The sequence below is a fragment of the Anabrus simplex genome, chromosome 1 (genome assembly GCF_040414725.1).
Source record: "Anabrus simplex isolate iqAnaSimp1 chromosome 1, ASM4041472v1, whole genome shotgun sequence".
Taxonomy (NCBI): Eukaryota; Metazoa; Arthropoda; class Insecta; order Orthoptera; family Tettigoniidae; genus Anabrus; species Anabrus simplex.
In genome coordinates, this window is record NC_090265.1 from 1,335,012,339 (window position 1) to 1,335,030,728 (window position 18,390).

The 18,390-nt window shown below is 39.3% G+C and overlaps 1 protein-coding gene across 1 annotated transcript in view; it reads right to left on the reverse strand.

The window, feature by feature from the left end:
• Positions 1-202: 202 nt before the first annotated feature.
• LOC136858839 (multiple epidermal growth factor-like domains protein 10) overlaps positions 203-18,390 on the reverse strand; it is a 272,735-nt gene continuing 254,547 nt past the window's right edge. Inside the window, exon 9 of the mRNA XM_068225752.1 lies at positions 203-901. Within this exon, the coding sequence (XP_068081853.1) occupies positions 807-901 (95 nt within the window). The 3' untranslated portion in view covers positions 203-806. The remainder of the gene's footprint in view (positions 902-18,390) is intronic.

The window sequence follows — 18,390 nt, forward strand, 5'->3', positions numbered from 1 at the left end:
GTTTTTCCAATGTCAAGGGGCGCGTGGTGACACCCGAAGGTAGAAAAGTTGGATTTTAGAATACAGGCTCAACACCAATAACATATCAAAAAATTAAAACTACTCAATCTTTTTGCATACCAAAATGTTTAATTTTACTGGACTAAAATGACAATTTCTAGGAAGTTTGAGGGATACTAGTGAGAATGAAGTCGCTCTTGGCTTTGTTTTCCACAAGTTTATTGCTATTAAATCTAACATGGAATGTATCAGATAGTTTATGTATAAAAGTGCTAATACTAATGTTAATTATATTATTACCGTAATACAGCATTCAATATTTATATATAATCTGCATTTTCATTTCATAGATGTAGTTGTTAAAGGAGACTGGTTACAAATCTCAAGATTAAATGGAATTTTATCGCTTGCTTGAAAGAGGAGTAAGGCATTTTTATGTAGATACTACATTCGTCTAATTTTGAATTATCAGTCTATCATCACTGATTTGCATTTGGGACTTTCACCCAGGGCCAGATTCCCTGTCAAAATGTTTGCCTATCGTTTTCTTAAATATTTTCAGAGAATGTATTCTCAACACTTTCTAATAATAAGCTACTCTATTCAACAATGAATTAATTCGGCTTTCATTCATCGAAATAGATTCCGTGAAGGCCTGCTAAAACACTCGACACTAATTATTCTTAGGAGGAAAATTCACTTATCGCAGTAGTAAATACGAGCATGAGTAGGTTGGTTCAACTGGTACTGTACAAATACTTCCTTCACTTCTTCAGGAAACCGTATTGTATGAGAATAATCTTCATTTAAGTTAACTTCTCCGGATTTTCAGAGTCAGTCAGAATCACGTCGAATAGCTCATTCTCAACCGTTGGGTACCAGATCCTTTGGTTGGGTTCATCTGTAATGAAGGAGAACACCAAGTTAGATTTTGAATACGACTAGGAATTGATTCTTAAATTTAAGTTTCATTTCTTGTCCAATTTTGTTATGCATTCAGAGCAAAAATATAAATACAACAGTAAATGACCAGGTTCAGTATCCGGAGAAGTTAACTTAAATGAAGATTATTCTCATAAAGTACAGTTTCCTGAAGAAGTGAAGGAAATGTTTGTACAGAACCAGCTCTGTCGAACTTCGTAAACAGGACCATAAGGGATTGGAATAAATTACCTGCATCAGTATTTGATAGATTCCTTTCCGGTATCAAGTCATTTAAGAAGACCATTAGTGCAAGTGTAAAGTGAAAAGTAAAAGTTGTAAATTACGAATACTGAATTTGTGATTTTCTGCTTGGTTTAGATTGCGAAACCAGTAGTTTTTCCTGTGGTATTCTCTTGGAATTGCTTGTTATACTCATGTTGTTGTAGTAGTAGTTGTTGGTGGGTAATTACCGGTACTAATGTTTTCAACTTTACTTTATTATCACTTGTAATGTTAATCTAGTAGTAAGTTAAACCTATGGCATTGTAAGCTGTAGTGTTAAGCACTAGGAAATACTTAAGTTGTGTGTGAATTCGTATATGATGATAATGGATTTGGAATTTTAAACTTAAACTAGTAATATGTCTTGTAATATTTTCTTTCCAGGGATTTGGTTGTTGTACTGTTGTTGTTGTTGTTGCTGTTGTTTTTATAGGGTAATTATGTTTTAAACTTTATTATCATTGTAATGTTAAGTAGTAGTAAGCTCAACCTATAGTATTGTAAGCCGTAGTGTTAAAACACTGGGAATACTTAAGTTTTGTGTGAAATATTATACGATGATGCTGGATTTAGAATGTTAAACTAGTGGTATTTCTTGTATTATTTATTTGGAGTTGCTTGGTTGTACTCCGGTTGTTGTTGTTGTTGGGTAGTTATGTTTTAAGTTTACTTTATTGTCACTTGTAGTGTTAAGCTAGTAGTAAGCTCAACCTATAGTATTGTAAGCCATAGTGTCAAGTACTGGAAATACTTAAGTTTTGTGTGAATTTGTATATGATGATGTTGGATTTAGAAAGTTAAACTAGTAGTATTTCATGTAACATTTAATTTACATGGAATTGCTTGATGTACTCTTCTTGTTGTTATTGTTGGGTAATTATGTTTAACCTTACTTTATTATAACTTGTAATTTTAAGCTTGTAGTAAGCTCAATCTCTAGTTTTGTAAGCCATAGTGTTAAGTATTGGAAATAATTAAGTTATGTATGAATCTGTGTATGATGACGCTGGATTTAGAATGTTAAGCTAGTAGTATTCTTTGTAATATTTTTCCGTGGGATTGCTTTTTGTACTCGTATTGTAGTTGTTGCCTATCATTTTCTGCATCTCTATACTTTCTCATTAAAACCTATTCGTTTAAAAACCGAAGAGTGAGCCTTATAAGTTGTGATTACTCAGCCGGCGTCGCGCTCATAGTTAATTAAGCAAACACAACAGTTTGTTTCCTTTACGAGTGCGCCTTGCGGTGTGAGTGTGAGTGTAGCCTTCTCAGTGCTCACAGCAATGAGGGCTGACTTGTGACGTGTAACACAACGATAGCCTTGACAACGAGCCAGACCACAATCAGTACGTATATGACCGTATTTGCTTGGTGTAGCCCATCGAGTTACTGGAATATTTGGCTATCTGGCACTTCTGGGACGATATTATCCAAACACACCCGAAATATGTAACCCAGCCTAGCCTATCTGCTTAGGTTGAACACATGCCGTCAACTAAAGCATTGCTTCCAATGAAAGTATCTCAATATCACTCTAAATAACAATCAAACAAATCAATCATCACCATCAGTCGCTACTGATCTGCATTTAAGGCAGTCACCCGTGTGGCAGATTCCTTATCTGCCGTTTTCCTAGCCTTTTCTTAAATGATTGCAAAGAAATTGGAAATTGATTGAATATCTCCATTGGTAAGTCATTCCAATCCCTAACTCCCCTTCATATAAACGAATGATTGCCCCAATTCTTCCTCTTGACTTCCAACTTTATCTTCGTATTGCCATCTTTCCTACTTTAAAAGGCACCACTCAAACTTATTCGACTACTGATGTCATTCCACGCCTTCTCTCCACTGACAGTTCGAAATGTACCACTTAGTCGAGCAGCTCGTCTCCTTTCTCCCAAGTCTTTCCAACCCAAATTTTGCTATTTTTTGCAACGCAAATCTCTTGTCGAAAATCACCCAGAACAAATCGAGCTGCTTTTCTGTTTCCAGTTCTTAAATCAAGTAATACTGGTGTGGTTCCATACACTGGAACCATAATCTAATTGGAGTCTTACCAGAAACCCATATGTCATCTTCCTTACATCCTTACTACATCCCCTAATTACCCTCATAACCATGTGCAGAGTTTTGTACCCTTTATTTACCATCACATTTCTGTGATTACCCCAGTGATAATCTTTCCTTATATTAACACCTAGGTACTTACAATGATCCCCAAAAGGAACTTTCAACCCATCAAGGCAGTAAAAAACTGAGTGGACTTTTCCTACTTGTGAAACTCACAACCTAACATTTAACCCAGTATGTCATCATATCATTGCCTACTGTCCATCTCACAACATTATTGAGGTCATTTTGCAGTTGTTCACAATCTTGTAACTTATTTATTACTCTACACAGAATAACATCATCCGAAAAAAGCCTTATCACTGATTCCACTTCTTTACTCATATCATATCATATCATATCATATCATATCATATCATATCATATCATATCATATCATATCATATCATATCATATCATATCATATCATATCATATCATATCATATCATATCATATCATATCATATCATATCATATCATATCATATCATATCATATCATATCATATCATATCATATCATATCATATCATATCATATCATATCATATCATATCATATCATATCATATCATATCATATCATATCATATCATATCATATCATATCATATCATATCATATCATATCATATCATATCATATCATATCATATCATATCATATCATATCATATCATATCATATCATATCATATCATATCATATCATATCATATCATATCATATCATATCATATCATATCATATCATATCATATAACATAAAGGTCCAACAATGCCACCTTGAGTAATTCTCTTAATTACTGTATTATAGGGTCTGAAAAAGCTTCGCCTACGCTAATTATCTGAATTCTGTTTTCTATAAATTTAGCCACCCAATCGGTCACTCATTTGTCTAATCCAATTGCACTCATTTTTTCCAGTAGTCTCCCATGATATACCCTATCAAATGCCTTTGATAATTCAACCGTGATACAATCCATTTGACCTCCTGAATCCAAGATATCTTGCTGAAATCCTACAAGTTGAGCTTCAGTGGAATAACTTTTCCTAAACCCGAACTGCCTTCTATTGAACCAGTTATTAATTCGCAAACATGTCTAATATAACCAGAAAGAATGCTTTTGCAAATCTTACATGCAGTGCACGTCAAACTGACTGTAATTTTCAGATTTATGTCTATCGCCCTTTCCTTCATACACAGAGGTTACTATAGCAATTCTCTATTCATATGGTGAAATGAAATGGCGTATGGCTTTCAGTGCCGGGAGTGTCCGAGGACATGTTCGGCTCGCCAGGTGCATGTCTTTTGACTTAACTCACATAGCGACCTGAGCATCGTGATGAGGATGAAATGATGATGAAGACGACACAACTATCCAGTCCTCGTGCCAGTAAAATTAACCAATGATGATTAAAATTCCCGACCCTACCGGGAATCGAACCGGGGACCACTGTGGCCGAAGGCAGCACGCTAACCATTTAACCATGGAGCCGGACTATTCACGAAAACAATAATAACATATGTACCGGTACTTCAGATATGGTACACTATCCCAAGTAATTGTCTTAATTATATATATATATTTTATATTATATTATATATTATATTTTATATATATATATTATATTATATTATATTATATTATATTATATTATATTATATTATATTATATTATATTATATTATATATCCCCTGACATCTTGTCGATTCCAGCTGTTTTTCTTGTTTTCAACTTTTGTACGTTATTGTAAATATCATTGTTATAATAGGCAAATCTTAATACTTTTTTACTATGAGTCATCTCCTCTATCTGGACATTATCTTTGTAACCAAAAAACTTCACATACTGCTGATAAAATACTTCTGCCCTTTGAAGATCCTAGCATACATACTCCCGTTGTCTATTAATGATTCCTAGAATGTCCTTGTTGGAACCTGTTTCTGCCTTAAAGCACCAATACATATACTTCCATTTTTCACTAAAATTGGCGTGACTGACAATTATGCTTGCCATCATGTTTTACTTAGCTGACATCTTTGCTAGATTCAATTTCCTAATAAGTTTCTTCTATTTCTCCTTACTTCCACAATAATTTCTAATTCTATTTCTTTCTAATCTGCACTTTCTTCTTAATCTGTCAAATTTACTACTATATTTTGTCGCGAGAGCTGTGGCTATTGTTCCAGCAGGTGTAACAAGAAGCTTGTTATAAATTTGAACTTGTGGTGTACAGAGTAATCTTTCTTGGTGAAAATAAATGTCCGTTGTTTTAATGTGAATTGTGGCCATGCGGCAAATTAATTGAAAGTGAACTGTATATGAAATGTGAAGAGCATATCGTAGTCCGGCTGAAAGGGTTTTTACAGTGATTGTGTGAAGCGTGGCATAATTATTTACGTATGTTTGCAATTTTTTTTTGCAAGTTGCTTTACGTCGCATCGACAAAGATAGGTCTTATGGCGACGATGGGATAGGAAAGGGCTAGAAGTGGGAAGGAAGCTTCCGTGGCCTTAATAAAGGTACAGCCCCAGCATTTGCTTGGTGTAAGTATGGGAACCACGGAAAACCATCTTCAGGGCTGCCGACAGTGGGGTCCGAATCCACTATCTCTCGGACACTGGCCGCACTTAGCCTATGTTTGCAGAGAAAGTGCGTTTAAAATTCATTTCGGATGTAAATATGTAGCGTGCGATGTCGTTATATATATATAGTATTTAAATCTTTTATTTTAATATGAAAGAATAGTGTTCCCTCCAAGGTGTGTTTTAACATGGAACCCTCCAGTATTTAGTTTGTATTTTAAGAGAAACTCCGTTTTCCAAATAGAAAAAGGAGGATAAAAGTAAACTTCATCAAGCTATCATCCACAACCAGTTTTCACTTATCAGAAAATAAGTGGTTCTGCCCCCGGAATAAAGGTATAGTTGTTATCCGTGGTTATGCGGTAGTCACTATTTGCAGAAACTCTTTTGTTGGCCTTGACTTATTGTTGGAGTGTAACATGGAGTCCGGAATCACACAGGATTTGAACATATGTCCTGTTCTTCCGAGCATATAAAAATGCCGTCGAATTTGAAGAACTTAAAAAGAATAAGATTCAATTTGCTGACGCTTTAAAAGAAAATGCTCGTCTTTACATCACAAATTGTAATTAATATTACGGCTTTTATGTTGGCAACTCCGCCTGCCGCATTTCATATCTTTGTCATTACACATTCGACATCGTGATGTTGCGTCTTTGTTATTGAGATAGGCAGACATTATGTCGACCAGCAGCAACACAAGTACATTTGTGCTTCTAAACTTGTTTTGTACAAAGCTGTAAATATGCGGTATCTATACATTTATACATACATTATCATTATCATTATAGACTGTTATGCCTTTCAGCGTTCAGTCTGCAAGCCTCTGAAAATTTACTAAACGTCGCCACAATCCTCGATTTGCAACTAGTGTTGTGGCCTCATTTAGTTCTATTATTCAGTAGAATAAACACCTTAAATCATCTAGTGAGTTGATACCACGCAGGGCTTCTGGTCCTCTATTTGACTTGTATTTCCGCCTGCGGAAATGAAATTTGTTATATGCGTCAGATATATTGATTCGTTGGTCGTAACATAAAATGTTGGTCGTTCCGGGCCATGATGAGAATCATTGTGAACTCTGAAGTTTCAACAACGTACAGCTTTGAACACGGTGCTAGATATTATACAATTGTTATTGTGATGTATTGCTGCCTACAACCGGCATTTGAACATAACAACGAACTTGGCACTAATAACATTGTGAACAGTTATTGTTTTTTTAATCATCGACATTCTGGTGCTTAAAACAAAACTTAACATAACTCTCACAAGCATGAATAAGTTAATAATCACGGCTGGCGGCGGCACGAATGGACTCTGTCATTGGTTAAAGATAGGCCAATGAAACGTCGCTCCCATAATTCAAGACAGCGAGAAGTTAAGACCAACTTAGGCTGTAGAAAAATACTTAAAACGATGAGGTCATTTTACCGACATACTAATCATCGTTGTAGTCGGGAGGAAGAATGGAAAGAATAAGCATATGACATTAATAACAATAATAACATCTCCCTGTCTTCAATTACGGGATTGACGTTTCATTGGGCAAATCTTCAATCACAGGCAGTGTCCATTCGCGACACAGCCAGCCGTGATTTAATATCAATAACAAAGACAAAGAGTAACATATTTCAATAATTCAGAGCTAGCGATACAGTACTTACGGATCTCGCCACTATAAATCATAGATTGCACTGTTGTCATTCTCGCACCGCCATTCATGATTTAATAGCAATAAGAAAGACAAATAATAACATGTTTAAATGGTTGAGAGCTAGCGATACAGTAATTACTGATCTCGCCACTGTAAAGCATTGATTGCTCTGTTGTCATCCATGCACTGCCATTCATGACATAATAACAAAGACAAATAAAAACATGTTGAAATGCTTGAGAACTAGCGATACAGTATTTACGGATCTCGCCACTGTAAAGCATAGATTGCGCTGTTGTCACTCTTGGAATTCACACGACCCAAATAATGGAGACAGAATTATATGTATACAGGAGAAGCAATAGCATTTCTAACTGGCCCAGATCTGATGGGAACGTTTGTTCCGGGGAATGGTGAGCTGGTGATTATTGTTTTGACATGCAGTACAAGTTGTCAAACATAAAAAACGAAACATGTTAATTCTGAAACTGGACACAGTAAGGTGTATACTGTATTGGTCTGATGTCAACAGGCCTAAACCCGCTTCGCGGTCCTAACCTCCTTTGCTTGATCACAGTCCAATGAGCTTGCCACTAGCCGGACCTAACCTATCCAGACTAATGGTTTTGTCACTTCCCGGACCTAACCTATCCAGACCAATGCTATCAGTTAAGTCTAAAAGTGGACACAGCGAGGTGTAGAGTGTAGTGATATGTCAAGAGGCGTAAAGCCGCTTCACTCTAACCTGGGGGCGTAAAACTTTGCTTGATCACAGTCCAATGGGTCGAATTATTTTGTCGCTAGCCGAGCCGGATAAATTAAATAATAATAATAATAATAATAATAATAATAATAATAATAATAATAATAATAATAATAATAATAATAATAATAATAATAATAATAATATCTTTGGTCCAGGACTAGCAATAATGTTTCGTCCAGGGGAAAGGAAGCATGGTAATTATTGTAAAATTTGACTACTGTAAAGTACAGATTGCGCCGACGCCAGTCTTATAATAGATACGAGGGACGATGGCGACGATGGGACAGGAAAGGGCTAGGAGGGGGAAGGAAGCAGCCGTGGCCTTAATTAAGGCACAACTCCAGCATTTGCCTGGTGTGAAAATGGGAAACCACGGAAAACCATATTCAGGGCTACCGACAGCGGGGTGCGAACCTACTATCTCCCGAATACTGGATACTGGCCGCTCATAAGCGACGGATCGGTACGAGGGAAATTAATGAAAGTAATTATAAAAGAGGATTGAAAACATCTCTGATAGTTCCACAGCTAGCTATACTGAAAAGTAATACTAATGGTCCAGGGTAGACGAATGCCGAAAAAGTATTTCGTACATTCACATAAACAAAGTTTAGTGTACATAGGAGGAGGGAAGGAACGAATGAATGAATGAATGAAGGAAGGAAGGAAGGAAGGAAGGAAGGAAGGAAGGAAGGAAGGAAGGAAGGAAGATTTATACCAAAATTTAGCACACCTTATTGGAGAGCATCTAAAGAATAAATCGTTCCCTCGCCGAACACTGAATTTGGTGCAAAGCCCACATTTCTCACAATTCCTTTCCATAATTATCAGGTCATGGTTAACATAAAACGACAACATATCTTCAAACTTATTCTTGAAATCATTAAAATAAGTAATTTTGACATAGCAAACTCCGCACGGAATAACATCCATCTTTACAATATCTTGTTGATTGCCATAGCAACGAAGAATTTATTTATGACCGTAGCAACGAACCATGAATGATCCTTGACCATGAATACATTAAACAGCGCGACCAGAGTTACTACTAGGAAATAGGAACTAAGTTAACCCTTTCGTGCATGACAGCCTCATATGAGGTCTGAAATTAATTGATATTTGAATAGTCAAGCTAAGTCTCCATGACAACAGATGTTTTCTGTTACGTTTCCATTGAGACCTCAGGTGAGGTGAGTTTTTGTTCCGAGGTTTCTGTAGAACAGCAGAGGTGAAAGAAGGTGCGGGCTGGAATGGGTCTAACTACAAGTTCGAAAGATGAATTAAAATTTCAACAAAGGTTATATTTTCAAAACTTAACAATGGTAACATAGAATTTGAAAACTTAACAAGTCAACAACAAGCCAAAATCAGATACAAAGAAATTACAAGTGTTAGGGGATTATTACAAGGTCTGGGCTTCGAGCCCCACAATCACAATCCTTGAGCTATTAGCCCAACTTTATCAAGGTACCAAAATTGAACAAAGGGGCAGAAAACCCCATCATGCCAAGGAGCACTCGCTCCAAATTACAATGTTAAGCCTCCTAGAGGCACACAGAAATCAAATTTAGGAAAGAGCAGACCCGCTCTCAAAGTTCAAGCCTATCAAAGGTCACAACGAATTTCACTTCTATCTGCCCTCAAGGCACACAAAGAAACAGGGGTATTTAATACCCAACCTACAGGGCCTTCGCAATGAAAATAAAACAACAGGTTAAGTTACTGGCCCAAAGTACAGAGGGGACTGGAGGCGTGAACTTGCATTCCAAATACACTTGTTAAAACCTAAGTGGCTCTAGGCCGATACACAGGGGCTAGTCCCAAGCTAGGGAGGTGACCCGTATGAGAAAACTTTAATACATTAAGGAAGAGAAGAAACGGTTATAAAAACGGGGTCACCTCAATTTCAAGATGAAGGGGAGTTCGAGAGGGTAAAGCACTCTCTATCCCCGCTTTACAGTTCAAGAAAACAGAAGTTTAGCAAGAAAAAGGGTTTACATGTTTAGTTGTTTACATATTAAAGGTTTCGAACCCTCCCCGAGAGTTACACTGCTGAGCTAGCAAGAAATAAAGATGTTAAAAGGCCATTACCTTGTAGAAGAGCTGCTGCTTGAAGAAAGAGGCGCTTCCCGCCCCCTGCTACCTATCCACACACAGAGTAAGATGTTAAACGAGTGGCCAGGAGACAGGAAAATCAGCAGTTTTTATACCCTCGTGGAAAATTCGAGACCTTTCAAGAATGAGTAGACACACCCCCATCAACTTTATTGGACAGCTTAGAGCTACATATCCATATCGAAGAAGACATACATGATTGGCTGAAAATTAATTAAAGAAATTTGGGATTGGCTAAGTTCAAAACTGGCGGAAGGAAGGATTAATGTTGCCAACCCAAAAAATAAAAGAACAAAATTTAGTAAAGACAACAACTGTTGAATACAAAATTTCTTCAAGAAAGTTCATTCCTTCGCACCAGAGTGCGTAATCATAGTTTTTAGTAGAGACATCTGGTAGAGAACTTCCACACTTCTTGATCAATTACAAACAAAATCACATCAAAATTCACACAGAGCCATCTTCGGAGAAACTGTTGAGTTAATACAGTTTTTTAAAGTTCAGGCTTTCTCCTGTAGAGGAGTTTCAATTGGCGCAATATTTGAACTAGCGGCGTGGAGGTGTACCGCCCGGTACAGCCCTCCCCCCCAAAAGTCCTTCCAAAGGGTGACACAGAAGAAAATTAAAAAAAAATTGTTTTAAAGGAAAGTCCAAGATTTTGCTGATGAGTTGAAGAATTTAGAAGAGAAAAATATAACTTTTGAGTAGTCGGAGGTCTCAGAAGTTGTTTGATATAGGTGGGTGCGACTAGATTAAGTCCAGTTTTAGAATTTTTTGTAGTAGTAGAATGGCGAAACAAAAATTAATTCATCGAAGTAAAATTTTTAAGTCCACCAAAGGTTGATTGGAGCAAAAATGTAGTAATTGCGGATATGGAATGTCCATGTAGCTTAAGAAGTACATAAGCTGTCGATTAATTTGGACTGTAAGAACTGTCGCCGCTGCTTGTATCCAGTGGAGGCCGCTCGGACCCCTCAAGTACCCTGGATACACCTCTCCCGCTACTATGAGAGGGGTAGTCGTGGTGAAGCACGCCGCAGACGCGACGATTGTTTACAGTCCTCGAGCAGTTTGCAGGTGGTGCGCCGCACATCAGCCTTGGCCGGAAGGAGGGCTCCGGCTCGCCGTACACTGGTTGACCTCACTGGAGTGGAGTGGGCCCGTACCCCACCTCAGTGGCGGTACGGCGGCGCACGACTGCGGGGGCACTGAAACATTAAGATCTCGGCGGCAGAATTTTGTTGGAATATAATGTTTTAGGGTACTGTCTTGGAGTTGAGGCTGAGGGGCCAGCGGCGTGGAAACTTTTATTTCAGTACTTTTATTTTAATGCCACTGGTGTGGTTTAGCAGGAGACGGGAGCTTGGTAATGGCCATACGGAGAGGACAGCAGAGTAACCTCAGAGAAGGTTTCACAATATTTATACAGAGCAGATAAAAAAATCGAAATGTAAAACTATAAGGGGCAGAAGGCCTAGGATTTAGAGAAAAATATAACCTTTTGGGGTTCTTACAAGATGTTAAAGATCAAATGAGCAAGTAATTTACACAGGTTTCACCTGGGACAGGTGAACCCTAAAGATTCTCTCGGTGGCTGGATTGCTCACTAACAATGTCACCGGCGTTAAAAAATCCAAGACGGTGCACGGCCCATGAAATCTGTGGCCAAGCTTGCCCGCGGGAACAAAATTCTTGACCATAACTTGGTCTCCTACTTTTAAGTTGGTGGGCCTCCGTCCACGATCATATCTTTCCCTAACCTTTTCATGAGAAATTTTAAGATTGGCCTTGGCCTTCTTCCAAAGATTTCTAATATTATCTGGATCTATTACCTCAGGTAGAATATCGCTAAGAGACCACAGGTTAGAGAGCGGCGTGTTGGGTACAAACATGAACATCAATGAAGCAGGGGTGAATTTATGAGATTCGTGAACCGCCGAGTTCAAAGTGAAGGCTAACCAATGCAGGGATGTATCCCACCTGGAATGATCGTCATGATGATAGGCAATCATCGCCGACCTCAGATTACGATTGACCCGTTCAGCCAGAGATGGTTGAGGATAGTAAGCAGAAGTTGTTACATGTGAGATAGATAGATCAAAACAGAATTTACGAAAGAGATTAGAGGTAAAGGCTTTAGCATTATCAGATACAATATATTGGCACGGACCAAAAGAAGCAAAGATAGAATTTAAACAAGAAATGGTGGACTGAGCGGTAGCCAGCTAGTCAGAAATAACCAAGAAAATCTTGTAAAACCATCTACACACACAAAGATGAATTTATTTGCATTCCCCTTTGACTGAGTGAAGGGTCCAACGTAGTCGATATAGAGTCGTTCCATGGGGCGCGACGCTTGGTGGGAAGACAAGAGCCCTTGCTTAGTGGACATGGTGGGTTTACTAAGCCAACAAGATTTACAAGCTTTTACCAATTCACGAATTTCACCGTCCATACCCTTCCAGATCAACATTTCACGGATCTTTTCACGGGTTCTGAAGATGCCTAAATGCACCCCTAGTGGGGTCTCATGGTAATACTTGAAGATCATAGGTACGACAACAGCTGGAACCACAACTTTCATCTTCTTATCATGCCACGATGGGCAACATAAAACACCATTCCTCAATACATAAGGGACTACATGTTCCCCCGAAGAAAGGGTTTCCATGGTAGGGGCCAGCGTCGGATCTTCACGTTAATATTTTTCAATATCCCTAAAGAGCATGGGAGCATCAGTTAGAATGGCAATAACCTCAATAGGTATGGACTCGGGAGGTGAAGAACTATCAACCTGTTCAGGTGTCTCTATATCATTGGCAAACATACGGCTTAGACCATCTGCCACAACATTTTCCGTTCCTCTTATATGCCTGACATCAAATTGGAAGGCATAAATTCTGATGGCCCAGCGGGCTATGCGACCAGTGCGACGCGGCCTAGCTAAGACCCAGCTTAAGGCTTGGTTATCAGTATCCAAGTCGAACTTGACATGTTCCAGATAGAGGCGGAACTTTTCTAGAGCAAACAAGACAGCCAAACCCTCAAGTTCATAGATGGAATACTTGGATTCTTGGGCCGATAATGTCCTAGATGCATAGGCGATGGGTCGCCTCCCTAGTTCAGTCTTTTGAAGAAGGACTGCTGTCACCGCCGCCGACGACGCGTCGGTTTGGACGATCAATTTCTTCGTGAAATCAGGCATGGCAAGAACAGGGACATTACAAAGGGCTAATTTGAGGTCTTCGAAAGCGTCTTGTTGAGAAGGCCCCCACTCAAATTTGATGCCTTTTCTACGAACAAGGTTCAAGGGCGCCGCTCTATTAGCGAAGTTAGGAATAAATTTCCTGAAGAAATTCACCATGCCTATGAATCTGGCGATACCTTTGAACTCCTTTGGAGGTTTGAAATCACGGATGGCCTGTGTTCTAGAATGATGTACAGCGACACCATCGGGCGACACAATATGCCCTAGAAATGACATGGAATGCTTAGCGAAGGCAACCTTGGACAACTTCACCGTTAACCCTGCCTTACGAAGGCGACTCAGAACCTCTTTCAGATGATCTAGATGTTCTTCAAACGTCTCAGAAAATACGACGACATCATCAAGATAATGGTTTAAATACTCAAATTTGATGTCGGAGAAGACCCTATCTAGCAGTCTCGTAAGCACAGCTGCTCCCGTGGGGAGCCCGAAAGGCACGCGGTTGTATTCGTACAAGTTCCAATCTGTGGCAAAAGCTGTCAGGTGTTTAGATTCCTCTGCTAGCGGTATCTGATTATAAGCCTGATTAAGATCTAAGATGGTAAAGAACTTGGCTTTTCGAAACCATGAGAAACAAGAGTGAAGGTCTGGAAGGGGCACAGATTGTAACACCACCTTCCGATTGAGAGCCCTGTATTCAATCACAGGCCTGAAGCCACCTTGGGGTTTCGGAACAAGGAAAATAGACGATGAATACGCCGACTTATTAATTTTATTTACTCTATCCCACACCCTTTTAGCTTACTTCATCCTGCACTCCTTATTTATTGACTCTACTTGATCTCTCATCCATACTTTCTTCCTCAAGCAATTTTAAGCTTGTATTAGTTTCTTAATTTACACGAAATCTCTTTCTGCACTCCCTCCATGCTTTATATAATGTTTTAGAGACTTCATGACTATTTTCCTCATTTCGTTGCACTCCTTATTGTACCTCCCTTCTTCCACTCCCGTCTTTATTCTCTTACACCTAGCTATCTAGCTTAATTGGGTATTCGATTAATAATTCCAATGCTCTGTCAACATTGCCTTCTCTCAACGCTGCCTCCCATCCACACTTAATTCATTGTAGTTCATTTTCTATAAGAGCATCCAAATCCCATTTACATTTTCTGATCATTTATATTAAATATATATTCTGCCCTTCTCAACACTCCTCTTTTCCTCTCGTTCCTTATCCTCTATCTCACTTCTTCCCATCATCACCCAAACCGGGCATGGTGGGATTCAACCCAGTCCCTTATTTCAATCCTCTTAATTCTTCTTAACATGTCTTCCGAATGGTTCATGTTTGTGGGTTACTGTAGTCGCGTCCTAGTTCGTGAACCATGGGCAACGGCTGAGTGGCCTAGTAAGTGGTCCTGAGAGTCGGGATACCAGTTGCTATGGAATGGGAGTGGGCATCTCGAACATATTCTGAGTCGTGGCCCTCTTTGTGCTCAGGCGGCTAGGACTATACAATTCACCGGTGGTCCATAACACGTTAGAGGAGAGATCCTCACTTGGACTATGTGCAAGTAGGGTAGCATCCTGCTTCATGAATTTACCGAGCTCAGAACATTTTAAGCAAGCCTCGGACCTATGGGAGTAATGGAGTCCCACTCCCATTTGACAGGCGAGGGACTCCTTGGAAACAAATTTTGGCGAACGAAATGGAATTCGATGGGGAGCTATCAATATTAATGGGGCTTGTGGAAGAGAGAAGGTAGAACTGGCTGAGTCAGCAAAGAGGATGCATTTGAATGTGCTAGGAGTAAGTGATATTCGGGTAAGGGGAGATAATGAGGACGAGATAGGAGATTATAAAGTGTACTTGACGGGTGTTCGAAAGGGAAGGGCAGAGTCTGGGGTAGGGCTCTTTATCAGGAATACCATTGCACGCAACATAGTTTCTGTTAGGCACGTAAATGAGCGAATGATGTGGGTAGATTTGTCAGTGGGAGGAATTAGGACAATAATTGTGTCCGTGTATTCACCATGTGACGGTGCAGATGAGGATGAAGTTGACAAGTTTTACGAATCATTGAGTAATATCGTGGTCAGGGTCAACAGCAAGGAAAGAATAGTGCTAATGGGCGATTTCAATGCGAGAGTTGGGAATAGAACTGAAGGATACGAAAGGGTGACTGGTAAATGTGGGGAAGATATGGAAGCTAATGGGAATGGGAAGCGTTTGCTGGACTTCTGTGCTAATATGGATTTAGCTTTTACGAATACATTCTTCAAGCATAAGGCTATTCACCGCTACACATGGGAGGCTAGGGGTGCCAGATCCATAATAGACTATATCTCAACAGACTTTGAATTCAGGAAATCTGTTAGGAATGTACGAGTTTTTCGCGGATTTTTCGATGATACAGACCACTATCTGATCTGTAGTGAACTAAGTATCTCTAGGCCTAGGGTAGAGAAAGTGAAATCTGTCTGCAAACGAATAAGGGTAGAAAATCTCCAGGACGAGAAAATCAGACAGAAATACATGGATGTGATTAGTGAGAAGTTTCGAACAGTAGACAGTAAGCAGGTTCAGGATATAGAAAGTGAATGTGTGACATACAGGGATGCTGTAGTAGAAACAGCAAGGGAATGCCTAGGAACAATTGTGTGTAAAGATGGGAAAAGGCGAACATCTTGGTGTAATGATGAAGTGAGAGCAGCTTGTAAACGTAAAAAGGAGGCTTATCAGAAATGGCTCCAAACAAGGGCCGAGGCAGACAGGGATTTGTATGTAGATGAAAGAAACAGAGCGAAACAAATAGTTGTTGAATCCAAAAGAAGTCATGGGAAGATTTTGGTAATAACCTGGATAGGCTAGATCAAGCAGCAGGGAAACCTTTCTGGACAGTAATAAAGAATCTTAAGAAGGGAGGGAAAAAGAAAATGAACAGTGTTTTGAGTAATTCAGGTGAACTCATAATAGATCCCAGGGAATCACTGGAGAGGTGGAGGGAATATTTTGAACATCTTTTCAATGTAAAAGGAAATCATCATGGTGGTGTTGCAAACAGCCAAGCTCATTGGGAGGAGGAAAATGATGTTGGTGAAATTATGCTTGAGGAAGTGGAAAGGATGGTAAATAAACTCCATTGTCATAAGGCAGCTGGAATAGATGAAATTAGACCTGAAATGGTGAGGTATAGTGGGAAGGCAGGGATGAAATGGCTTCATAGAGTAGTAAAATTAGCGTGAAGTGTTGGTAAGGTACCTTCAGATTGGACAAAAGCAGTAATTGCACCTATCTATAAGCAAGGGAACAGGAAGGATTGCAACAACTATCGAGGTATCTCACTGATTAGTATAGCAGGTAAAGTATTCACTGGCATCTTGGAAGGGAGGGTGCGATCAGTCGTTGAGAGGAAGTTGGATGAAAACCAGTGTCGTTTCAGCCCACAGAGAGGCTGTCAGGATCAGATTTTCAGTATACGCCAGGTAATTGAAAAATGCTACGAGAGGAATAGGCAGTTGTGTTTATGTTCCGTAGATCTAGAGAAAGCATATGACAAGGTTTCGAGATGGAAAAGATTTTCGCCATACTGGGGGACTATGGAATTAAAGGTAGATTATTAAAATCAATCAAAGGCATTTCTGTTGACAATTGGGCTTCAGTGAGAATTGATGGTAGAATGAGTTCTTGGTTCAGGGTACTTACAGGAGGTTCGTTGTTTACATGGATCATCTGCTGAAAGGTATAAAATGGCAGGGAGTGATTCAGTTAGTTGGAAATGTAGAAAGCAGTTTGGCATATGCTGACGACTTGGTCTTAATGGCAGACTGTGCCGAAAGCCTGCAGTCTAATATCTTGGAACTTGAAAATAGGTGCAATGAGTATGGTATGAAAATTAGCCTCTCGAAGACTAAATTGATGTCAGTAGGTAAGAAATTCAACAGAATTGAATGTCGGATTGGTGATACAAAGCTAGAACAGGTCGATAATTTCAAGTATTTAGGTTGTGTGTTCTCCCAGGATGGTAATATAGTAATTGAGAGTGAATCAAGGTGTAGTAAAGCTAATGCAGTGAGCTCGCAGGTGCGATCAGCAGTATTCTGTAAGAAGGAAGTCAGCTCCCAGACGAAACTATTTTTACATCGGTCTGTTTTCAGACCAACTTTGCTTTACGGGAGCGAAAGCCGGTTGGACTCAGGATATCTTATTCATAAGTTAGAAGTAACAGACATGAAAGCAAGAATGATTGTTGATACAAACAGGCGGGAACAATGGCAGGAGGGTACTCGGGATGAAGAGATAAAGGCTAATTTAGGAATGAACTCGATGGATGAAGCTGTACGCATAAACCGGCTTCGGTGGTGGGGTCATGTGAAGCGAATGGAGGAGGATAGGTTACCTAGGAGAATAATGGACTCTATTATGGAGGGTAAGAGAAGTAGAGGGAGACCAAGACGACGATGCTTAGACTCGGTTTCTAACGATTTAAAGATAAGAGGTACAGAACTAAATGAGGCCACAAGACTAGTTGCAAATCGAGGATTGTGGCGACGTTTAGTAAATTCTCAGGGGCTTGCAGACTGAACGCTGAAAGGCATAACAGTCTGTAATGATAATTTATGTATGTATGTATGTATGTATGTATGTATGTATGTATGTACACTGACAGACAGAGCAAATGCAACACCAAGGAGGAGTGGTTCGAAAGGGATGAAAGTTCGGGAAAAAACAGAGTCGGCACGGAAGA